We start from the raw sequence: 26,403 nt of genomic DNA, 5'->3' as shown, positions 1-26,403 counted from the left end.
GAGCACCGGCTTGGAGGTGTTTGTTGCTCCCTACAAAAACAGATTATTCCTGTTGGTGGCTGTTCTGCTCTGGATTTGGTGGCAGCTTTTAGCTCTTTGTCTCCATACATGGCTAAAGCGTGGATCATTTTAAGCATGAATGTAAAATAAAGCTCAGATGATTCGCAAGATGAATGTACTCGTCTTCTCCTTATTTGTAGTGATCCTATGCGATCGCAACAATCATCATATTTTCATTTAAAGTTCAAATGGCTGTTTTACTCACTAGAAATAAAGGAAATTGTACCAGGTTCAGTAACTCCACGTGTGTGTGAACATTTTGTCTGAGATCATCAGATAATGAGTCTCAAATTCAGCTTCAGTTTCTGAAGGTCTCTGAAGTTTAAACTCTGTTTAATATGAGTTTAATTCTGCTCATATTGTTGTGACTGATTGTATAAATAATATTAATGTTATTTTCAGCTTTTCTCCTTTAACTGTCTCTATGTGTGTGATAATCTGAGATTTGGGTTGTTTGTTATTAACTGATATTAAATTTGTAGTGGAGTGTAATGATCATTTCTGCTGGTTCTGGATCAGCTGTCCGTTGTGTGAAAGTGACCTTTCATGACCTTTTGATTTTGTAAAGTGACTTTGAGCATCAGATAGAAGCAATATTATCATGTTTGAGAATGAATTAATATAGCTGATCTAGTCAGTGGTAAGTTTTCTTATGAAAAGTGACAGATGTAATGTCTCATACTGCATATGTGACTGTTTGTGTGTTTTATTTTAGGATTTGATGACAGTCTGATCTTCTGATGATCATCTGATGGTGAATAAGGATCCACTACAGAGACTCACAGTCAACAGAATCAACAGAGACTGAAGATACAGTGACTTCACTGTTATAAATTAAGACTTCATTTAGATTTCAATGATCCTCGGACAGACATGATGAAGGCGGCAGTGAAACACCTTTTATTTCAGAGCAGCAAATTACAGTTTCTCGTTCATAGATTAACCATTTTATTTGTATAAAGGCACAGTATGAACTCAAAAAAGTTAGTTTTGTTACAAGTTAGTTTCATAATTATGAAAAGAAAAAAAAACAGTTCAAGCTCACTTTTGGAAAACAAATAATGGAAGCTTGAGTGTATACATCATGTTTTTAATAATAGTTGTATTATATTTGTATTAATGTATTATAGGGGTCATGTGATGCGTTTTCATGTTTTCTCTTTCTTTAGTCTGTTATGTATCTGTTTGTGCATGTATAAGATCTGCAAAGTTACAAAGCTCAAAGTCTCCTACAAAAAGATTTATTCTCTCTAATCTCTGGTACACACTGTATGATTTTGTGCTGTCCCAGACGAAAGATGATCGTCGTGAAACAATCGTGACTCCTAAACATCGTACAGTGAGAGAGGTTCAAAGACGGTCTTGTGATCAAAGATAGCCTGAGATCATTTTCTGACAGTGTCATGATCATCTCACTTTTTTTTTTTTTAATTATTATTAACCAGAGGAATATACAATCATAAACAGACATTTACATATTAATACACAGAAAAAAAACATGCCAGAGCATACAAATCATTGATTCATTAATCAAAATATTCCTTAAAAATATGACAAGTCTTCCTTGCTTTTTTATTTATAATGTTCTCCAAACTGGTGCAGTAGTCCTTAGTCTCCTGAAGAAAATGAATCAAATTTGGCTTGGATCCTGATCATTTCTTCTTGTGTATGTGAAATTTCCCCAAAATAATAAACAGTTGTACAATAAAATTATAGTAAAATTATTATTAGTTTCATTGGAATAATACATACATATGTCAAATTTATTTAATTTAAATATAACATTTGTTTTCCTTCTAATGAAATTTTCCACATCCACCCAAAAAATCTTTGTGTATATACAATTACAAAACAGATGGACAATAGATTCTTTTTCCATTGAACAAAAATAACATGAATAATCAATCTCTAAATTAAACCTCTCTAACAGTCTTTTAGCTGGATATATACCATGTAAAATTTTAAATGTAACCTCTTTTACTTTATTTAAACAGCTTCACAAATACGCCAAGCTTTTTTCCTGTTTATATTTCAGGTCCACAATAAGCTTTTATAAGTAGCTGTTTCATCTATTATAATATTCCTAATATGTTTATTTGTACAATTGTGTTTCAAAATATCAATGTCTCCTATAAACATGCTGGCTTTAACGAATATTGCCTCAGAAGAATCACTTCCACAAGCTCTTACAAAATGTATAACTTGTTGAGGTTTGGCGTCAAATACAACAGCGTAACTGAAACCAAATTTATCCAAGAATTCACTATAAGATAACAAATTACCAATTGAATTTAAAAGTTGTCTAACGCAATATTATTTTCATACCAACAATTATAGAAGAGATCTATTTTTATATTGGATGCACCTATTATTCCAAATAATGTATTTATTTGGGGAAATATTGTGCTTAAACACCAGCATCCAGGCCAATAAAGCTTATTTGTGAAATTTAGCTCATTTATCAGGCAGTTTTTCAATTTTAAAATCACATCTCAAAAGAATATCTATGTCAAACACATGTTTTGGAAATGTATACCACATACTATCCTTTTCTTTAATAAATTTGATCAAACAATTAATCTTGAATGTATTATTTAAAGTTTCAAAATCCACCTTTGCTCTTTGGTTTACATAAAATTTCTTTTCTCAAATAATTGTGTCTTTCTCCATTAAAAAAATTAAATAACATTTTGTCTAATTCTTTTCACACATTAGATCTAAAGCTAAAGACACATAAACAGATCTTGATATCTCTTCTGCTTTGGATAGTAAGACCCGACCATTCAGGGATAAATCTCTTTGAAGCCAGATATTAAATCTTGTTTTTGTTTTGTCAATTATTGGCTGAAATTGAGCACACTGCGTTCATGCTCATCTTTATGTATAATAACTCCTAAATATGTGACTGTATGTTTAATAGGAATACCATGTTAATTCTGTTAAATTACATTCTTTAAGTGGAAACAGCACCGATTTATTTATATTTATTTTAAGACCCGATACTGAGGAAAACACTTTAATGCAATTAATCGCTTTTATTATTTCTGAATCATTTTTAAGAAGAATAGTATCATCAGCCAATTGACATAATTTAAATACTCTTTCAAATACTCTTATACCTTCAAACTCTGTTTTTTTAATATGTAGAGACATAATTTGTGTAACTAATAAAAACAAATCTGGAGACAAAGGGCTACCCTGCTGTATACCTCGATTAATCTTAAATCTACCACTTGTACACATTAATAATTTGACTGAACTATTACATCCGTTGTAAATAGTTCTAACAGCATTTTGGAAGTAATCTCCAAAACCAAAATGCATTTGAACATAAACTCATGTCTCACGGTATCAAATGTTTTGTAAAAGTCTATGAATAGCATCAAAGACTCAGTTGGTATAAAGCAATTGTAATCAATCATATCTAAAATCAATCTGATATTATTACTGATATGTCATAAACCCTGACTGTTCTTCCTCAATGATCTCTTCCAGATCTTTCTTTAATCTTTTTCCAAAAACTAGAGCAAAAAGTTCAGCATCATTATTCAGAAGGGTAACTGGTCTCCAGTTGTCAATGTAAAGTTTATCCTTATTAGGCTTAGGAATAATTGTAATAAGACCTTGTTTGAGAGTCGCAGGTAATTCAATGCATTCAATGGACTCTTTAAACATGGCTGCTAAAAGAGGAGAAAACTGACCACTGAACATCTGATAGAGTTCACTGGTAAACCCATCGTTCCCTGGACACCTATTATCTTTCAAGCCTACAGTACAATGTTTAACCTCTTCTAGACTAATATCTTTGTCACAAAATAATTTAAATTCTTCATCTATTTTCTTTGTTGTGTCAGAAATGTTACTCAAAAATAAATCTGTTTCTCTATCATTATAAGGGTCTGAAGTGTACAGATTTTTATAAAACTGGGTGACATATTCAGCGATATCTTTATTGTTTTGACATACTTTATTATTAATCATGAGTTTACGTATAGATGATAATTCCCTATTACGATTTTCTAAATTAAAAAAATATTTTGTATTTCTCTCACCTTGTTCCATCCACTTCTGTCTACTCCTTATAAAGTCACCTCTAGCTTTGTCTTCATAAATTGTGTCTAATTGTAATTGTCAACTGTTTAAGTTCTTCATTTGTTAATATTTGTTTACTGGATAATTCCATTATTTCTTCAATTAATTTATTTTCTTTCTCTTTTTTTACTTTAGCAATTTTCCCCCTACACTTACAGCTACGCTTTGTATTTCAAATTTCATTAATTCCCAATTATGACCAAATTTATTAAAGACACATGCCCGTTTCCAATATTTTCCTATAATTTCAGTGGCTTTATTTTTAAACCATTCATTCTTTCATAAGTTTTTATTTAATTTCCAATCATTTGTTTTAGGACCAGCTGGACTTACAGCATCTTTGTTGATTTTAATCATTATTGTGATCTGTTAATAATGAAGATTCAATTTTCACTAATTCAACTTCATCTGCACTATTTGCAGAAATTAGCCAAAAATCAATACGAGATTGTTTAGTCAAATCATTATTGCTCCAGGTAAATATTCTTTGGTGTGGGTAAGTATATCTCCAGATATCCAAAAGATCCAATCTTGTACATGTTTTTTAATTCACATGTTTTTTCATTGTTTTTAGGGGGCCAGCGGTCCATTTCTTCATCCATAACAGTATTAAAGTCCTACTCCTTACTGCAGGTAGCACACTTCAGCTTATATCATTAAAATTGAAAACAAGTCAAAACTGTATGATATAATATAGTTGAATGTATTAGTTTTTGTGCTTAAACATCTGAATTAAACTCTTTTTGACATTCACAGGTCAGATTCTCCTGGCCATTGTGCAAAATAAAGCAAATACTCTTTGATTGAGGACAGAATCAACAAGGTTTTAGATCTTCAGCTTGTCCAGGTAAGTTAAAGTTATCAAACACACTGTCACGATCACCGTCTGTTCCTGTCAGTTCCTGGACTCCATTTCCCATAATCCTCCCTTCCAATCACATGCACACTCCACACCAATCACCAATTGCCACACACACCTGCAGATCATTACCTGGACTATTTAAGTCACACACACACTCTCTCACCGCGAAGTCTTGATTTGCCCCGGTGATCATTTCTAAGCGTTTTCTGTGGATTGTTATACTGTTGCCGTTTGGACTGTTTACCTCTTGTGATTCTCTGCTGCCTGCCTTGATCCTTGCCTGCTTCCTGATACCGTTTGTCTGCCGCCTGCCTCGACCATTGCCTGTCCCCGTTTACGTCTCTGCCTCTGCCCTTACCTGTGTGTATACTATTCTTAATAAAAGCTGCAAATGGATCCCCATTCTGTTGACCCATCATTACACACACATATCACCTGTCTAATGTTATGAGCAAATGTTTTTTACAGAGCTCAGAGGTCTGAAGTAGCTCCTGGTGTGAGTTAGAGGGTCTAAAGCGCAGCATAAGGTTTCTGACTGAGCAACATTTGAAGTGTCAGCCCTCATCACAGACAGAAATCAGCAGGTAAAGACGCACATGTACACAAAAAAATCCTGCTGCTGACTATATTTACAACTAAAATCAAATGTTCTTATAATCAATGTGTGTGTCCCACGTTTTAGGTTGCCAAGTGGGTGCGGGAGGAGTCCAAAAGGAACAAACCATTTTTTTGACATCTGGCATATTGGCAAAAGTATGTGTTGATGAAGGTAGTTTTGTTTAGGTTGACTATAATTACATTTTCCTTTTTGTGTTTGTGTTCTGAAACAGGTCTAGGGAAAGCTTTGGATGCTGCTGCAAAGGGGAGGGATTGTGAAGATCTGAAGCTTTGGAGGCCAGCTGTTATTAACCACCTCTACTGGACTGCAGCTTCCACTCCTGATGGAGATGCAGATGTGATGGAGGACAAGTGGAAAAGTATGATCAACCATGTTCAGGACATCCACGAACATGGCACTCCTACATTTCCCTGCTGTGCACATCCACCTCTGGAGGGAGAAGCAAGGAACAAGGAGTACAGTAAACTCACAGTGATACTGACATTCTTGCTCCTCTAGAATATATCCGGATATTTCTTGCATACTCAAGATTCACATACTCTCCAGTGTGAGCGCACTACATACTCAGTTTAATGTCATTTGATTTCAAACACCAAAGGATAAAAAAATACATGAATGTGATACAAATCCCACCACATTGTGATCATACAGTCATGCCTCATCTTAAGAATAAAATGTGTGTTTCTGCAGGATCTAGTGTAGCAGTTAAACTGGAGAGTGAAGCTACTAGAACAGCGCTGGTAAAGGCTGTTCGGCAGTTGTCCTCACAGCATCAGACCTTTTCACTGGAGGCGTTTCATTCCCTCTTCCTGCATTTTGCTCCAAAGCACACTGGGTTCTCCTTCCTTGGGATGTACAGCAGGTGAGTATGTGACGGTGAAAGAATGAGTACTTTCTGAAACTAATGCAGTCTAACACAGCAGAGCAACTTTCATTAAATGTGCAGTAATTGATGCTGCGCAAAGATTGTTAACGTTTGAACAATAGTATCTCATACCACTCTCATAAATGAATATTAAGTTGAATCATCACCACTTGAAACAGCTTGAACAAAAAACATTACAACCTTTATGACAATACAATTCAGAGCTGTATTATCTTGGTAAACCCTATTAACGGGGACCAGGATTTATTCTATTTGTATATTCTGTCCTGTCGATGAGTAATGGAAATTTTTAGTCACATCGCCTTAACTCACTATACAAGAAGAAATTTCTCTATGTTGTTTTTACTTCTGGGTTTATTCACATATGCACAACTTTTTTCTCCAGACTTCTCTTGGCAGCCCTGCATTTCAACCACAATGGCAGCAGAGAAGCTGCTCGATCCAGTGATGGTGAGGTGTGTTGTGCGGTTCACTACCCAAGGTTCCTCAGCTGTGTAGTCCGTCCTGTTAAGGAAAAGCCATCATACGGTTAGCAGTTTCAGTCAGTTCCTAAATATCATTAAGTAAGTCAGACCATGAGTCAGCAATGAATGTGATCTAAACTTTAGCTTCCTTCTCCCAGCATGCATCAGCCCTCATGGAGTCTCTGAGAGTGGGATACTCCAGGTGGAGAACGCAGCACTGTCTTGTCTTCCACTACACCTGCTCCCGTTTCCAGATCCCTCCAGAGGATCAACAAGGATGAGGCTGTTGGTGTGTATCTAGCACAGCATTCACGGTTCAACACACGTTAACAACACTTTAGTGTGATTCCCGCGCAGATGTTATTAGTCTGAGGCTGCTGCATGCAGACAAAATTATTCAGATTGTTTTAATATTCAAATCTTTAATTTACTATTTATTTATATTTTCACTCAAAAGATTTAGGAGAAATGATGAAACAAGCAGAAAAAGTAAGTGGGAAACCTCTAATTTTCCAAAATTGACAGGAAAAAAAGAAGAAAAAAAAACAATACTGAAATGCGAAGCAAGTGCAGATTGGTGAAATCTGCCAATTCAAAATCAAATTAAATTGCACAATTACCAAGAAAGCGCCAATAAAAACTGATAAGAAATTGAACTGAAAGACAAAAATAAAATTGCATAAATCTTAGTTGGCCGGTCTTTAGGGGAATTAAATTAATAAACAGGCCTGCTAACAGGGATTGATCCGGAGGATTGCACAAACTGGTGTCCAGTGGTTCGGAGCGTGTATCAAACTGCCAAAGTCACGTGAACTATTGAAGATTCAACACACTTACGACGTAACGAAGCCTAGGTTACTGAAATCATGTGATTTTGGCGCTCTGAACCATGCTCACATTAGGCAGAGGCATGAAACTCTAAAAGTGCTGTTCTTCTTAGTTGGTAAAACATTTTGTGTTGAAACAGTCAATAATAAAATGTGACATTCTGTACTTCTGCCTCATATTAATCTTTTAATCATATTTATATATGTCTTGACACCACAGCTAACAGAGCGATTTTGTCTTTACTGTTCCAGTACTTATGGAGGACACTGTATATGTGCATCATTTGGATTTAATAAAGTGTGAAGAGGTCAGAGATGAGCTCAATGTGCAGTCGGGTCAGGATTCAGCATGGGTCTGTTGATAATATTAATAAGAATCAAGAATCCTGACTAAAGCCAAATTTGGATTTTGTTTTTTGTTTTAATGTAGCAATAAGACCAGACAGGGTGGAGGTGGAGGGTGTGTCACGTTTATTAAACAAGAGATTCCTCACAGGATTACAGGTTTGGGAACAGGAGTATGTGGTAATAGAGGTTTGGGGAGAAAGGAAGAAATCTGCAGTCATAAATCATTATAATCCATGCAAAAAGCTTGATTTGAACAAAGTTGAAGGATTAGAGGGACAGGATAGGAATAACATTTAATGGTGGAGGGATTAAAAAAAAAAAAATTATGAAAAAAAAAAAAAAACATAATTATGGTAATTTTCCCTCCTTTGATAAATTATGGATTATAAATCACTATTCTTTTACATATGAATTTGTACAGAACAACTGATTAATGATCAGTTTTCGATAATAAAAGAACAACACGTACAAACAGCGTGCATTAGCATTCTACAATGATGTTTTACTCATTGACTTCCATAGTATGAAAAAATAAACCTACGATGGGGAGCAGAAATGGTTTGGTCACCGACACCAACATTTTTCAAAATATCTTCTTTTGCGTTCAACAGGACAAAGAAACTCATACAGGTTTAGAACAACTTGGGGGTGAGAAAATGATGACAGAAAGTGTTACCAATATCTTTTTATATGATTTTTATTAATATTTATTTTTATTTTAAATATATATATATATATATATAATGTATATACTTGACATTAAATATCCATACTCTGTGTCTTTAAATAATTTGTTTCAAAATGAACATGAAGTGAATAATTATCTCATAGTCAAATGGAAAACAATAATGTTACATTAGCCTAACTACATTGATCAAAATGAATATCAATAAATGATCAGATCATGTATTTTTAGTAACTAAACAGGCATTGTTATTAAATATTGTATATATATAAACCCTAGCAAATCCATGCGAAAATAGCTCGTATAACATCAAACAAAAGAAAATTACGATAAAAAAAAAAACTGTAGGTGGCGCGACTCTGATAAGACTCGCTCTATTTGCCTTCATTTCCGGCCTGAGACGTGTGTATCTCTCTCTCTCTCTCTCTCTCTCTCTCTCTCTCTCTCTCTCTCTCTCTCTCTCTCTCTCTCTCTCTCTCTCTCTCTCTCTCAAATAGAAAGTGAAAGTAGTGTCCTCCTGTCGCCATTTTAAGTTAGTAAAATACGAATACGATACGGAAAAAAGACGTGTGTCCTGTATGGAAGACCGTAAAGACATTTACTTCTTTAGACGTTGCGTGTACAGACGATATAACGCGTAATTGCGTGTAATTTCATGTCCTGAAACGCGTGTCTGCAGCTGATACTGTCATAATGTAAACTGCAGGATTGTTCGAGTGTTTGATGTGTTTATCACAGACTGTGTGCGTCCATTCGACAAAAGTGAGTTCAATATTATTCCTTACATGTTTAAGATCGATTAGATATCTGTATATCTAGAAATAATCGAGTATTTTGAAGAAAAGGTAGAACATCAAAAAAAAAAAAAAAAAAATGAGGCTTTAAGAGGAAAGGATGAACAACAACATCTCTCAGTTTTTAATATGAGAGTTAAAAAGATCATTAGCTAAAACTAGGAAAACAAGCTATATTATGTTGAAACATTTAAGTATAGAGAAGGTAAGGAAAAGTTGTTCATGTTATTTAATAAAGTATGGGAAGAAGGGAAACTCCTTGAGAGCTGGAAGGAAGTGATAATTATTCAGATAAACCAGTAAAGGATGAGTAAAATCCATCAAACTACAGGACTAATGCTTTGATTTTGCATATGTGTAAACTGATGGAAAGAATGGTCAATGAGAGTTTAATGTGTTTCTTGGAGAAAAGAGGCGTGATAACTGAATCTCAGAGTGTATTTAGGAGAGGAAGGGACAGAATGGATGCAGTGTTGTGTTTAGAGGATGAAGGAAGAAAAGCCAGAGTAAATAAAGAGTCTGTGGTGGCAGTGTTTTTGATGAGGAGAAGGCTTATGATATGTTATGGAGAGAGGGGCTAATGATTAAACTTCACAAGACGGGAATAGGAGGGAAAGTCTTTAACTGGATCATTTATGTAGTTAAGAAAATGCAAGAAGCTGAAATGTGGGGGAAGGAATGGGGGGTTAAGTTTTCTGTGGAAATTTCAAAAATGATGATTTTCTCAAGAAAAAAAGAGAAGATGATAATCTGAAGGTATGGAAATAATTTGGAAACATTATGAGGTTTCTTGAAGGAGTAGAATGGAGAGTTTATATGTTGCCCTGATAAGGTCAAGACTGGATTATGGGAGTGTGACATCTGAATCAGCAGCAAGATCTGTAATAGCGAGGCTTCCATCAGACCGCCTTCCTTCAACTTACAAAGAAAGTGTAATGCCTGAACACAACGTCAGTTACGCTTTCTTACTAAGTTGAATACGAAAGACGGTCTGGCAGAAGCTAGTTATTTTATTTATAACTTGTTAAATAAGGAGTTTTCTTACACAAACACATTGCTTCACTTCAGAAGGACTTTATTAACCCCCCGGAGCCGTGTGGAGTACGTTTTGCTTTGGATGGATGAACTTTCTTGAGCTTCATACTCGTTTTTTCCCCATTCACTGACATTATAAAGCTTGGATGCGTCTGGATATTTATTAATATAACTCAGATTGTGTTCATCAGAAAGAAGAAAGTCATATACACATAGAATGGCTTGATGGTGAGAAAAGCTTGGGATAATTTTCATTTTAAAGTGAACTAATCCTTTAACAGGACGTGGAGTAAAGAGTGAATTGGAATGCAGTAGGGGTGTAATGGTTCAGATTACTCACGGTTCGGTTTTTATCACGGTTTTGGTATGGTTTGGTATGTGCTGTGTTCAGGGAAAATAGGACCACTGTCAAATAAAAATAAAGAAAATTAAAGCTGCAAGCAGCGATGAAAGGGCCCTCGCACCCGGGCTCACTGCCACCCGTTGACCTTAGGAACACAGTGAACAGTGGGCGACATGCATGTAAGCGAGTAAATACAAGGGAAATATGGCAAATTCATTTCAAAGTGCCACACTTCCTGCTGCCAACAGGTGGCGCTTTGACTGTAACTGAATATTGCCATGTAGATGTCTTCAGGCCAGGACTGTTATCAAACATGTGAAGTTTGGAGCAGATCAAACATTGTATGCCTGAGTTACAACAACTTCTTGTTTTGTGGCGTTAATCGCATTAGCACTTAGCCAAGTGTTGCATGATTTAACGTGTTTCTAGCATGTTTGGTACTTCGTAGCATATTGAAATGTGTTTCTGGGAGTGAATTACAGTGTAAAGTATGCCATTTCCTGCTGCCAGCAGGTGGCGCTATGACTAACTGAATATTGGCATATAGATGTCTTCACACGTGATAAGATTCCTGGGGCACAAGTTTGGGGCAGATCGGACATTGTTTAACAGAGTTACAACAGCTTCCTCTTTCATGGTGAAACATCACACTTTATCAGGCCGCCACGGACACGCCCTCCAATGAAAACTCAAGATATTTGCAATTTAACATCGCTAAGGCCTTTAGATTAGACTGACCAAATATGATGTTGATCTGATGAAATCTCTAGGAGGAGTTTGTTAAAGTACAACCTCTGGAAATGGCTAAAACTGCCAAAATTTTGCAAAGAAAATTCTAAATCTCAATTCCTGTTGGGTTTACAGATTTTGCACCCTGGAGCTTTTTTGTAGGTACTGGGCTGTTACATCTGTCTACCGAATTTCATACTTGTACGTGAAACGTAGCACGAAGGGCGCTTGATTGAAATTTTGTAGGTGGTGCTATTGAGTCATTTTGCCACACCTAATTCTGAAACCCATATCAAATGTCAATTTTCACCACTTCTGACGCGTGTGCAAAGTTTCATGAGTTTTCGAGCATGTTTAGGCCCTCAAAAATGTGATTAGTTTCAGAGAAGAAGAATAATTGGCTGAGCAATTACAATAGGGTCTTGACACCATCGGTGCTCGGGCCCTAATAAAAACAAATAATCAAACTACAAGCAACAGCACAAATCAAGACAATAGAGCAAAGATTCAAATCAAATAAACAGTGCTTTTCAGGTTATTTAGGTATCTAACAGTAGTTTTCAGGTGCAGAATTTGAATAAAGTAATCAAATGTAAAATAACATTGCATATAATCTTCACTGTATAAATTAAATATAGTTTAATCATTATTAAAATTACAAAAGTTAATTACAAGAGTTATTTCTTTGTCTTTTGTTGTTTGATTAACATTGAAAACACAGACAGCAGAAATAATAGGCTTCTTTCCCTTTAAGACATAATCCAGTACACTGTTACACAGTCTTTCTGCATGTGTACCGTTTACTGTTCACGTTCACATAACCAGACTATGTTTGCTTGGACACTCGACAAGACGGCATGTTGACATAATTTTTGTGTGAATTTGTCCTTTCAAGCTCAAGATTTGAAGAAGACTCAGTATTTCTGTCTCAGTATTCGTGTCTGTAAGACGCAGCTTTCTGTGCTCGAGTTCTCGTTCACGTCTTGCTCTTGAATGTTTAAATTAGCAAGTCTTAAATGAGTTTAGTTTAAACACTGATAGCAACGTGTGCGGTTCAGGTCTCACCTGCGCTCGTGCGCTATCAACACCCGGGTGATGATGGCGTAAATGACGGGTCATATTCGAGCATACGGCACTCGCATTGAACAAAGTTTACAAAGAGTGACTGTTTTTCCACGGTTTTTGATCGTTGCTGTTGTAATGTATTGGGAAGCCAGAATGCGTATCCATCGACTGAAACATTATCTGAACTCTCTCTGTCTGTTTTACATGTTGCTACTTTCAACAAACCATATTATAGATGCGTCGTCAGATTTAAGATGAACCGCGGTGCAAGTGCGTGCCGAACCGTGGGTGGAGAACGGTACGATTCGATTATTATTATTATTATTATTATTATTATTATTATTATTTTTTACAGAGAACCGTTACACTCCTAGAGTGCAGTGAGAGTGGAAGAGGAAGGAAATAGTTTAAGCAGGAATGTCTGTGTATCTTTATGATGTTAAAGCTGGAGGATTTGAGAAGCTGTATTTTGTAAAAGTTTGATCGAGGTGAGTGTTCATGTGTGGTGACTTCCTCATATTAATATGAACCTCTGGAGGACATTTTAAGTGATTGTTTGATATAAAATCTTTAATAATAAAGGGTTTCTTTCACTTCAGGGTTTCTTTTGTGTTTGGTGATGTCTGTGATTCTTCAGAAGTTTAACATCATATGTGTGAACATGACTGAACTTGAGTTAACACAGTCACATGATCCTTTTTCTCCCACACTCGACTCCACTCATGTTTTGTTCATTCAGAGTCAGTGGAGGAGATCAAACTCATCAGATTCTCCTGCAGCTTCATCATGGCTGATTCACAAGGATCCAGAGATGGAGATTTTTCTCCAGGATGCAGGTACTTTCAACAAACACTGTTATATATTGTATTACATCACAAAAAAAGATCAGTTTTTGTTTTAAAACTAACATGAAATATTAAAAAGAACAAAGTTTTCTCAAAGTGCTTCTTGATGGAAAAAATGAAAGTTTATAGTAATATATTTACTCTCAAAAATAATGAACACAGAAATCTACACGATTAAACTGAATCTGTTCTCTGTTACAGTTCAGTCCAGCAGAAGAGCTCAAACCCAGAGTCCAGCTGTGTGTCTGTGAAGAGTGACAGGTCTATGGAGAAAACACAAAATTTTAAGAGTGGAGACAAACGGCCTGATCTCAGGTGTAGAATTTCTATAAAAATTATGCTTATAGTATTAGATTTTTGAATTAGAAGCAAGTTTGATCAAAGTCAGTCAGTCTAATACTAGCAATGACATCAAGTTAATGTAAGCTGAGATTTTTAGCTCTCTTTATATAATGCAGTAGGTGTAAAATTGCTCTAACTGCTGGTTCAGATTTGCTGAAAGCGACACAGTGTCTGGTCAGAACATGATGTTTCACACCAAGAGTACCATTACAAAAAGTTGGTTTATGGCGCAAATTACAACTCTACTGTTGAACATCTCATGGATGCACAAAGATTTAAAGACAATGGACCTCATTTATGAAATGAACGTATGATGGAAAATTGGGTGTGCGGTCATTTTACACGCAAAATTTGGCTTTATAAATATGAATGTGAGCGATGGCTATGATCAAATCTCAGTTTGTGTAATAATCTACGAGTCTTTGGGTTCCGGGGTGAGTATGGTTGCAAAGCTGAAACTTAAAGGAACTGATGGAAGGGCACCACCAGGAGTGGAGTCTGAGGCTTAATTTGACTCAACATAGGAAACCTCACCCGGCCCGGACACGGAAAGGATTGACAGATTGATAGCTCTTTCTCGATTAACAATTCTCCACCAGATTTACTATGCTGCGCTAAGTTCCCGCTGACTCAAAAACTTGTGTGCAGCAGTAAATCTGGTGGAGAATTGTTATGAGAGCATTTAGATTATTTTCCTGACCAACAATCACTCACCAACCGATCATTAACCATTAAACGACACAATTTAAAATTTAAATTTAAATTAAATTAGAGTAGATGAGTGTCTGTGACCCATTAAAATACCACAAATGTTTTTTTTTTCTTTCCAGGGATTTCGCTTTGCATGTGCAAATAGCAACATCAACAGAACATTAGGATGAACATTAGAAAAACAGAATAATATACAAAGAATAAAATAATAGGACTACACAAAATATATTCCACTGAAATAATTAACAGATTAACAAAACAAAAGAGAAAAACTGCATCAAGTAGGGCTAGTACAGGCTACGCTCATTCAACGCATTGTATTTATTTTTTATTCTTTATTTTCATTAAAATATTTATCTTTATTTTATTAAATCCAGTTGATCACGCGGGCGTCTCACTCACACACACAAACACAACATATCAGTTCTAGCATTGTTAACTTTACATTTCAGCCATTTATCAGCAAACTAAAATGCAGGCAAAGTTAACACTGCTCAGTTTCGGTGCGCACAACGCCCAACCTCACATTTTTGCTCATGTGAAGGATGTTTTATGTGGATATTGAAACAAGAGTGAAATACAAAGCCTTGTTTACATGATGAACAGTAATTCAGCAACAAATAAATGTTACTTCGCGAATATGGAAACGTTTGGATTCTTCCCGAATGAGAGAGGTATAGGCTATGTGAGCCTAATTTGTGTTTTAGTTATTAATTTAATATATATTTTTATAGCTACTTATTTTTTGTTCTTGTTCTGTTCTGAATAAAATAAATTTAATTTTTTAATAATTTTCTGTGAAGTGAGGAGGGGTACTAAAATAGCCAAGTTAGTATGGTAATAATGTTTGTCAGTATTTAGTTTTATTTATCTGTATTTTCATTTAATATAAATTAATTTTATTGTTTGCAATTACAAGGTTGAGTAAGATCAATTTCTCTTTCATGAGATTACTTCCTCTTCATGGCCGGGGTACGTTTCTGTGTCGTAAACTGTAGGGCGTGGCTTCTAAAATTTGGGGCGTGACATTTAAATGAGGATTGTTTTCCTCCGCCACATTTATCAGCGTACGATCAGTTTGATGGGATTGCAGCATGCAAATGTTTCATGAATCACACATGAACCCTGTCGTAAGAGGATTTCTGCGCTCTGATCTGCGCTAATTTCTATGTTAGATTGATAAATGAGGCCCAGTATCTGTTAAATAAGGAAGTGCAATTCTTGAGTCACCAGAGAGAACAAATTAATGATGTTTTATTAACAAAGGAGGATCATGTTCAGTTAATCAACTCAATTAGTGCGACATATATTCAGCAGACTTACCTCTGTCCCACCACAGTTTCCAGAATCCCTCCTCCACCCCATCTCCTCACTCCTCACTCCTAACTATTCCTATCCCAAAATGGGAGCACTCAGGGTTCGGGCCAAATTCAGAGCTCAGAGCCCTCCCCTCGGACAGCACGTAACCTTTACTCTATCTGATTATATGTAAGTATGAACTCATGAAAATACGTAAAATCTAGCAAATGCTACTTGTGGCACCAAACAGTCCAGAACACCTGCAAGAGCTCAATGCCACAACAAGCTCCTCGCTCTGGCTTTCATAGCTACAACTTGTCAACAAGAAGAACTTTTGATTTGAGTCAATGTTAAATGACAGACCTGGTATCATCTGAATCAGCATGTTATCTTGTTTAAATATCTGCATGAGTCTATACCTTAAAAAAGAGGACAAATAGAAATATCATGTATGACCAGATGGAGAGTGTTATAAAACTACTTTCAATATGGGAAAATATAAATTAGTTGTAACTGTGTGAGTGACTAACACACACACACACACACACACACACACACGTTTGGGGTTAGAGCTCTGCGATTAATCATTTTATTTTCGATTTAGGCTTTCACTGATTATGAAAACATGATAATCAAGATAAAATTATTATTGTGCCACATTCTGTTTTGTAGAGATGCTCTGGTTTTGTCTTATGTTATAAATCCGGCGCACATTCCTTTCCCTCTCCTTTACAGCTGTCATAATGTGTTTCAGTTTAAACTATTAGACCGTATTTACTCTGCAGGTCTTGATGCCCAGTTACGATTTGTTGACTGTATCCGATTTGATGACGACCAGCTTACATCTTCTTTTAAAAGCGACTCATATCCGATATCTGCATTCACACTATACACTTGACGAAACAACACAAGGTAGACGTACTGACCTGGAAAAGCTTAGGCTGAAAAGGAAGTAAAAACGGCATGATTTGCAATGGACGCAGACGAAATGATAACACAAGCTTTTGCTTCCTGCGCCATCTTTAAAGGTCAATAAAACATTGGTCTCTTAAAGTTGAGCCGCCTTCTTCCATTGTGCCATTGAAAAGAGTCATGTGATCACGGTTGACATCATTCTATAATTCTATAGTTGTTTTCAATTTGTTTGTTTTGAATTCCTAATATTAACAGATTTTAAAGTGGGAGTGGGGTAGGGGTGTGACACAAAATTATATAAAAATAAGTTTGAAAACTACAATTAATTAATGCACACAGTTTACACAGTCTTCTATACTGTTACAACTTACCCCGGGAGAAGAACAGCAATCTTTGCACTTGTCACTAATTTATCCAGTTTAGGGACATAATAGATTTCAATCTATGTATAATTTATAGCAGATAAATATGGGAATAATATTGTAATCGAAGTTTGAGGCAAAACAACTGAGTTACAGACATTAAAGCAAAAGTGTTACAGCACTCCCTGGTCTTTCCTAAGACAGAAGATTCCAGTAAAAGTACACAACATATATCTATAAGTCTGTATGCTTTTTATTTTACTTAGTTTTAAAACCAGTTCAGTCCAGCAGAAGAGCTCAAACCCAGAGTCCAGCTGTGTGTCTGTGAAGAGTGACGGGTCTATGATGAAGCCACCAGAGTTTAAGAGTGGAAAAACACGGTCTGATCTCAGGTATATTATTTCTACAAAAGTTATGCTTATAGTATTTGATTTTTGTGAAATTGTTATTAATATACAGCAATTTAATGATCTGGATTTGAACCAAAATTACTAAGTTGATTATCATTGCTCCCTTGTGCAAAGCTCTATATATTGTATTGTTCGTTCAATCGCTTTGACTCAATTCTCGAATGGGATGATTTGTTCTCAAAACAATAAGTTCAGATCTCTGAACAGTTAGTTTTTTTGGTAGGGTCGCTCCAGCCATTCGTAAGCTCTTACTTAAATTGAAATGTAAAGTCCACACTAGAGGCTTAGGAACTACTAGCTAGTTTGTAACTCACTCTGTACTTTATTCTGTGCATTATTTGTTCTTAAGGCAGAATGTAGTTAGTAGGTCATAAGCTCTCTGTAAAGTAATGTGCAGTCGCATAATATGACATTTACCCTCAATGATCCACTAACAGCCTTCAAATACGTGAGCAGAAGTTGAATATTGAAATGCTGTGAAATTCAGTTTATCCTTCATTTTAACTTCTTTTGCCTCATGATAAAAATATGTTTCCATTAAATACGAACATAATAGGTGTTTTTATATGTAAATAACATTTAGAAACTGTATTTTAAACTAAATGAATGAGGATAAATCAATAAATACAAATAACAATAAATACTGATTACTGATTATGTTTGATTTTATTTGACTTGCCCAATACGGACCGATGTACACAGAGCTGTGCTGTAGGACGGGTTTGTGTTGATGAGCCGCTAACAAAGTAAGATTATTGACATAATGTTGTCTCTCCTAAAATATAAGTGAGTGTAAATGTCAGCATTATCATATCTGAAGGATTGAAGTCTGTCGGGTAAAACAAGAGCTTATTGATGCAGTTCAGTCAGTCTGCTATTTTATTCCAACCGTCACTCCTGATCGGAGGCTTCCATAAATATTTAGTTTGTATGTAGAGTTAAGCTTCAGCTAAGTGTAATGATGAAACCACAACAATATGTAGTAGTGTGTAAGTTGTATCTTAGTGCCCATTTACGTCAAAACTACAGCTGGTGCAACCGGCCCTTGCTCACATCAGATTTTAATTTCTTATTGATTTAAGTATATTGCATGTGTTTTGGCATATGTGTGCAAAAGAGTAAGTACAATTGTTTACAATTTCCTCAGTAACTAAATGAAAATGGTTTGTTGATCAAAACTGGTAAGTTGATTCTCAGAGAAACTGACAAACTCTTAAAACCTCTAAACATTCGTTCATTGTGTGAGCCTTCACATGCAAAATGATCCATAGTTTTTAAAATCTGTCAGACATGCACATATATTCATAAATATTTATGACATGGAATGTTTGTAATGTCTGCTAAATTGACAAATGGCCTGTTGTTGTAATGAAACAGAAATCAAAGTTTGTATATATACTGTACATCACTACCATTTTTGAACCTAAACAGCCACAGCAGCACTGATTAAATGTATTTGTATTTATGCAGTACATTTATTTTTGTAGAAAATCTGTTACATGACAAACTAGACAAAACTGATTTTCTTGATTTTCTAACAAAAAATAGAAAAAAAACATGAAATTTGTATACAGAAATATATGTTATGGTGAAAAAAAACATTGAAACATTTTGACCAGAGTGGCTCACACAATGACAAAGGCACTTTTTATTTTGGTGGCATTTACTGATAAAATAACTAGGTTTTGAAGCATGAATTAAATGTTTTGGGTGAGTTACTACATTTGCAGACATGCAATAGAGTTGTGATGTTCCAGCTAACAGTTGTGACAATTGAACTTGACAACTGAAGAATGTTAAACATGTTTCAAAAAATGTGCCAAAGCAATTGAGAAAAACTGTAATACATTCACACACTGTAAAGCTGTTGGTCTGTTAGTCAGTTAATGACACGATTACATCAATATCAGTGTGTCTGATTCTTTACCCTCTTCATTCTGATTTAAGGTCAAATCTTCAATCCAGACCAGTTAAAAACAAAACTGTGTTCACGCCTGTGATTCAACCACAAGACTTTAATGAAAGCATGAATCCTGGTTTCAGGTAAAATGTAGGACTTTTATTGTTGTTGTTTAATTTTAGGTGCTGCATCACATCACACATCACTCAAACACATGATTAATCATTGAAACATTTCAGAAACCTAATGATGTTCTGTGTCCCATAATACAGCAAACAAATAATCCATTTTGTGATTTTTATGGCTATTTACTTCTCTAATTTGTGTAATAATCTGGTATTTTAATCTTACAGCCATGACTCCAAACCTGCTGAAGTCCTCAACACATTGAGATCAAATCTGAGGAAGAAGTTTGAGTGTTTGTATGAGGGAATATCAAAGCAGGGAAACCCAACACTCCTGAATGAGATCTACACAGAGCTCTACATCACAGAGAGTGAAAGTGGAGAGATCAGTAATGAGCATGAGGTGAGACAGATTGAGACACAGTCCAGGAGAGCAGAAACAGAGGACACACCGATCAAATGCAGTGACATCTTTAGACCTTTACCTGGACAAGACAAACCCATCAGAACTGTCCTGACAAAGGGAGTCGCTGGCATTGGAAAAACAGTCTCTGTGCAGAAGTTCATCCTGGACTGGGCTGAAGGGAAAGAGAATCAGGACGTCCAGCTCATATTTCCACTTCCTTTCAGAGAACTCAACTTGATGAAGGACAAAGCACTCAGTCTTTCAGATCTTCTTCATGTCTTTTTCCCTGAAACAAAAGAAATGGAAATATGCAGTGATAAGTATAAAGTTTCATTCATCTTTGATGGTCTGGATGAGTGTCGTCTGTCTCTGGATTTTCAGAGCGATGTGAGGTTGTGTGATGTGACTGAATCAGCCTCAGTGGACGTGCTGCTGATGAACCTCATTGTGGGGAATCTGCTTCCCTCTGCTCTCATCTGGATCACCTCCAGACCAGCAGCAGCTGATCTCGTCCCCTCTGAGTGTGTCCATCGAGTGACAGAGGTACGAGGATTCAGTGAGCCACAGAAGGAGGAATACTTCAGGAAGAGAATCAGTGATCATCGTCTGGCTGTCAGGATCATCTCACACCTGAAGTCATCAAGGAGCCTCTTTATTATGTGTCAAATCCCAGTGTTCTGCTGGATCTCAGCCGCTGTTCTAGAGAAGAAGTTAAGGAAATCATGGAAAGGAGAGATTCCAAAGACTCTCACTCAAATGTACACACACTTCCTGATCCTTCAGACCAACATCAAACATGAGAAGGACTATGAGAAGAAAGTGAAAGATGAAGACATGATTGTCAAACTGGGGAAACTGGCTTATCAGCAGCTTGTGAAAGGAAACCTGATCTTCTATGAGGAAGACCTGAGAGAGTGTGGCATTGATGTGACAGAAGCATTAGTGTACTCAGGATTGTGCACTCAGATCTTCAGAGAGGAGTTGGGCTTGTATCAGGGGAAAGTCTTCTGCTTTGTTCATCTGAGCATTCAGGAACATCTAGCAGCTCTATATGTGCATCTCTCCTTTATAAACAAGAACATCAATGTGTTTGACCAGATTACCAAACCAACTAATGGAGACAAAGTTTCACTATCTGATCTCCATCAGAGAGCTGTGGATAAGGCTTTAGACAGTAAAAATGGGCATCTGGACCTTTTCCTTCGTTTCCTTCTGGGTCTGTCAGTGAAGTCTAATCAGAGTCTCTTACAAGAACTAAAGACACAGACAGGAAACAGATCTCACAACAATGAGAAAACAGCTGACTATATTAAAGAGAAGATCAGTGAGAATCCCTCTCCAGATAAATACATCAATCTGTTTCACTGTCTGAATGAACTGGGTGATCTTTCACTAGTGAACGAAGCTCAACCTCATATGAACTTATATGGAGGATTATGTGATGTGAATCTCTCCTCATCTCAGTGGTCAGCTTTAGTTTTTGTGTTGTTGACCTCAGAGGACACAATGGAGGAGTTTAACCTGAGCAGATTAATTGGAGACAGAAATGATCAGTAAGTAACACTGAGTTCAATCATTACAGTCTAAAACATTATGAACAAAGAGAAACAAAGAGATCAGAGGTGTTTAAATCACGGGGCACAGACTGATTTTTGGGATATTGTACATAATTTGCGAGTGCTTCTCAAACGGAGGCTGTGACGGTGGCAATTTTTTACTACCGTGGTGGGAAATCACCAACAACCGCCGGTGTTGCGGTGGTGGGGTCCGGGTTGGTTTTATATATATATATATATATATCTGAGGTTGCGTTAGACTTCCGTTTCGCCATCATTTTGATGGACAGGATCGTAAAAAAAATCGTCATAATCAATTATTTTAATTTTTATATTTTAATGATAAGACATTTAATAGCTTCTGATTTCGTCCAGATTTTCATTTTTATTCACGAACTTATGGGATAAGCAAATAGGCCTAGGCTATGCATTTATTTATATTCTGAAAAGAAAGTTGATCAAAGATTGTCACTTTTCATCTTGAACACTTGTCGAGGATCGTGAGTGAATGCGATCATCCTTTCCTCTTTACTACTGTACAGAACGAAATAAAGATGAATGAAAATCAAAAAATATGTTGAAAGATACAGTAGCTTACCGAAATCTGTATCACGTCAGTTCAATCAAATGTTGCAAACAATGTCACTTAGCCTATATACCTCAGAAAAGCCAGTCGTTGACCATAAACTTATAGTCAGCAAGAAAAATAACAAAACGAACCATTTAAAACAAAACTAACTGGATTAGAAACTCAATTATGTAAGTAAGTATAAGTATTATAACTTTTTTATTAAAAAAATATTAAAAAAAATTAAACTGAGTGCTCGTCTGTGTGTATCATTTTCATTTTATTCTGGAGACTGAACTCGCGCTCTGCAGACACACTGGAGCGCACTCACCACGAACTGGACAGGGGTGGGAATTACAGTTACAAGCAACATCAGCCTCAGTAATCTGTCAAAATGACGGACGGGCTGCAGATTTTTTCCGTCACTGCTAAAAATATATATTATATATATATGTCACACTACCGCCGGTAACACTCCATGACCGCGGTGGTGCGGTTGTCATGCCTACCGTCACAGCCCTATTGAAGTCAGAGTTAGTTTCATGTCCTTAATTCAGCTCATTTTGAAGGATGTGTCAAGTGTATCCTTCATGTCCTTCAATCACCCACAATCCTTTGCACACATTCCAATTCACAAAGAAGAACTGATGGAAAACGAGTCGGCACTGAGCTTATGAGTTCATTATGAAATGTAAGACAGAAATAATGTTTTCAGAGATGAAGGCATACAAGGCATACAACCTCACTAGGAGGCAGCCTTCTGTTTGAGAAGATCCCAATATCAATATGTGGAGAATCCTGGAACTGGAGAATGATTGACATAGTGATAACCATAGCAACGGACGGGACAGAAAAATCTGATGTCAAAATAGATCTGTGCACTAAGTGTTGTAGTGTAAATGAAGACTAATAGACCTGCCACAGCAACATTGACAAGAAAAAGAAAAAACAAATCTGTGTTGCTGAATATGTTTAGTAGCTTCTACAGTTAGATACTAAAAAAACATTTTCACATGTCCTTTATAAAGCAGTGTTTAATTAAAAAAATATACAAGGATATTTAGCAAGGAATGTAATGTATTATTTACTTATGATATTATTATTAGCATTAATAATTGTTTTTTATTCAAATAGTGACGCAGTAAACACAGGAGATGAAGTTCTTCAGAAGCTGCTGCCTGTGGTTATAGAAACTAGATCAGCTCGGTAAGTAACACTGAGAACAATCATCACTGTTAAAACATTATTACATTTCTAACTTAAACATTAATGATTTAATAAAAAAAAAACTTCAGCTTTTAAACCCTCCACCTCTCTGACCGGATTTGTGATCTACGTAACCGTTTTTACGACATTTGTGTGAGAAATTTATTTAAATTTATTTATTTATTTAAACATTTATATTTAGACTTTTTCTATATTAATTTTAATTTAATATAAACATTAATACATTAGTGAGACCAAATCAGAGTGTTTGGGATTGTAATGAACATATAATGATTTCAGATGAATCACAGTTAATGTGTTTGATATCTGAAGCTGAAGCTGATTTCATTCATCTTCACTCTCATCATCACATCAGTGGTGAGGCTACATAAGGTCAGGGTGGCACTGACCCACTCAGACTGACGGCTGCTCCACCCAATCAAATGACACATAAAATAATAAGGCGAAAAATCACACATAAATGACAATAAGTATTGCTCAAATACATGAATTTAGCGGATGTCACTTAAGCATGAAAAACAAAAGATTTTCTCAAATTCTGGATGTATTATATATAGTCTAGAAAGTCTAGAGCGTTCCCTTTATAATCACTAAAAAGCTGTCACTCATCTTAGTTCATCACGATGATTCAATCTCATGAAGTTCCATTATAATCCATGAAGCTGTCCACACTGCTCAATAAATCTCTTATTTACATAATGTCTACACTTATGGTGGGCCGGAAGGTCCAAAAATAAGACTAATGATTTGTCGCGGGAAGTCACTGTACTATTGCCAGTGGCTACTGCGTTTCCCACTGATAGGCCAGCGGTGGATCTGTATCCGCACTCTCCTCACGCAGCAGGCGACTCACTTTCCTCACATGGCGGACGACTGACTCTCCTCAGCTGTCAATTCACTCTATGATAAAATCTGTGGCCCCTTAAATTGATTATCATGGCTTTTTATAACATTTATAAAGGCAATATTTTCCTAACCTCATTAAATGCAGGCTCTCATCTTTCATGTCATATTCTTTATCAATACATAAAATCGGATAATAAGTCACTATAAGGCTTTACATCTCAAATGAAATCAGTATCAAACAAAATCTTTTTTTTTTTTTTCCATTGCAAAGGAAACAGATTCTGCATCAGAAGTGGCATTCAGATGTATTTACACAGACCCTATATATATATATATATATATATATATATATATATATATATATATATATATATATATATATATACATATATATACATATATAATATATATACACACACACACACACACACACACACACACACACACACACACACACACACAGTGTCAGGAAAAAAGTATCCGAACCCCTTGAATGAACTGTTTTCTGCAGTAATTTGTCATAAAATGTGCTCTAATTCGTCACAATACAAACACAATGATCAGACCTGCAAAACGTTCAGGAGGGATTTTTGTCCATTCTTCTTTAATGGATACAAAGAAATCTCAAAGTGTTTAGGCATGAATTAGATGAGGATCAGATTACATTTTATGACAAGTTCATTCCAACGGGTTAACATAGGCATACTTTTTCCTGCCACTGTATAAATGAAATAATGTATATTTAGAATACTTATAAATATGAAATTAAACTGCCAGTAGGTGGCGGCAAGTGATTGTCTTTATGGGTGAGTCATTGAGTCATTCATTCAGCTGAATCGTTCAAACGGCTGATTCATTTAAGAATCAAACTGAATGCCTGCATCTCAATGTACATATACTATCCATCCTAAATAGTATGTAACATTAGCCATTTTCAATACTATTTAGGGCAGATAGGGTGGATAGTATGCACAATGGGACGCAGGGAACATCTTAAATGGGTAATTGAATCATTGAATCAGTCTAAACAAAGCTGTGTGTTAATCGGAGATGGGCAAAGGTTCTGGTATGATCTTTGGAACTGTTTTCGTTGGCCATAAACAGACAATATTGCATCAAAAATGTAAATCACTTATATTAACTACATGTTCATTGAATTGTATAAAATGCAATTTCACATTTGCAAACATGCTATTTGGGAAAACATACTCGGTGTGTGATGATGCTTAACTGTATCATATGTTGCTAAACTATATCATTATTTGTTGTCATAATAATAAACTTTATTCACAGCATATTTCATAAAAGGAATGAAGCTCAAAGTACTTTACAATAAAAAGCATTATGGCCTACAACAGACACCAAGTAGGCCTACTTCACATTAAAAGAAGTAAAAATACCATTAATATAAGATAAAAATGAAAATCCACTTATATGATAATAAAAGATAAAATTATTACACAGAAAATGGTAAAAAAAATAATACAACATTATTAAAAGACAACACGCTTTCAGAAAAAAAGGTACAAAAGCTGTCACTGGGGCGGTACCCTTTCAAAGAGGTACACCTTTGATTAGTGCTTAGTACCTCAAATGTAGGCCTACATTGGTACCAAAAGTGTACATATTACCTAAATGTTAGACTACATGCCTGGGGTCTCAGTGACAGCTTTTGTACCTTTTTTTTTTTTTTTTTTTTTTTTTTTTTTTTTTTTGCATAATACCTTATTTACTCACGATCAACATTTAACACTCTTTAAACACTCTCAATCTCATCACAGTTCAGGGTTATGCTGGTTACTGCTAGATGATTCAAATCACGAAATGCCTTAAACAATTAACTAAATAAACTGTGAAAAGGTTATGTTTTCTAATATGTCAGGGACGGAATGGTCCACAGAGCGCTGCGTGGCGCCATCTGCAGGACAAAGATCAGCCAAGATGGAGGAACATCTGATCAGAGCTGTACACGGATACACATTTTTAAATAAATCTAGTAGCAGAGCTACTGCAAGTGATTTTCAGTGCTGGAAACCCGTATATCCTTTGCTGAAACTACCGCGTCGTCATGGAGAGCGCAGC

At 35.8% G+C, this 26,403-nt stretch overlaps 3 protein-coding genes and 1 long non-coding RNA gene across 6 annotated transcripts in view; 3 read left to right on the top strand and 1 right to left on the bottom strand.

Annotated features, from left to right (window-relative positions):
* Positions 1-26,403, bottom strand: part of LOC127495187 (uncharacterized) — a 287,303-nt gene that overhangs the window by 70,348 nt on the left and 190,552 nt on the right. The gene's annotated exons all lie outside the window — the stretch shown is intronic.
* The window catches only part of LOC127495147 (NACHT, LRR and PYD domains-containing protein 12-like), a 267,772-nt gene that overhangs the window by 96,906 nt on the left and 144,463 nt on the right, over positions 1-26,403 (top strand). The window contains exons 7-11 of one of the 3 annotated variants that reach the window (XM_051861645.1): positions 13,856-13,969; positions 17,550-17,675; positions 19,641-19,736; positions 19,947-21,677; positions 23,383-23,454. The exons of the other annotated variants lie outside the window; for them this stretch is intronic. Coding sequence (XP_051717605.1) covers positions 13,856-13,969; positions 17,550-17,675; positions 19,641-19,736; positions 19,947-21,677; positions 23,383-23,454 — 2,139 coding nt within the window. The remainder of the gene's footprint in view (positions 1-13,855; positions 13,970-17,549; positions 17,676-19,640; positions 19,737-19,946; positions 21,678-23,382; positions 23,455-26,403) is intronic. 3 annotated transcript variants of the gene reach the window in all.
* Positions 5,438-6,888, top strand: LOC127495227 (uncharacterized). The gene is made up of 4 exons (XR_007925094.1): positions 5,438-5,598; positions 5,697-5,767; positions 5,845-6,093; positions 6,324-6,888. It is a non-coding gene; the product is annotated as an uncharacterized LOC127495227 (long non-coding RNA).
* Positions 9,330-26,403, top strand: part of LOC127495149 (NACHT, LRR and PYD domains-containing protein 12-like) — a 400,157-nt gene continuing 383,083 nt past the window's right edge. The window contains exon 1 of the mRNA XM_051861739.1: positions 9,330-9,605. The gene's annotated coding sequence lies outside the window, so the exon portion shown is untranslated. The remainder of the gene's footprint in view (positions 9,606-26,403) is intronic.

Source organism: Ctenopharyngodon idella, chromosome 15 (assembly GCF_019924925.1).
Source record: "Ctenopharyngodon idella isolate HZGC_01 chromosome 15, HZGC01, whole genome shotgun sequence".
NCBI lineage: Eukaryota > Metazoa > Chordata > Actinopteri > Cypriniformes > Xenocyprididae > Ctenopharyngodon > Ctenopharyngodon idella.
Note: the sequence above shows the minus strand (reverse complement) of the source record. Positions and strands in the feature narration are given on the sequence as shown.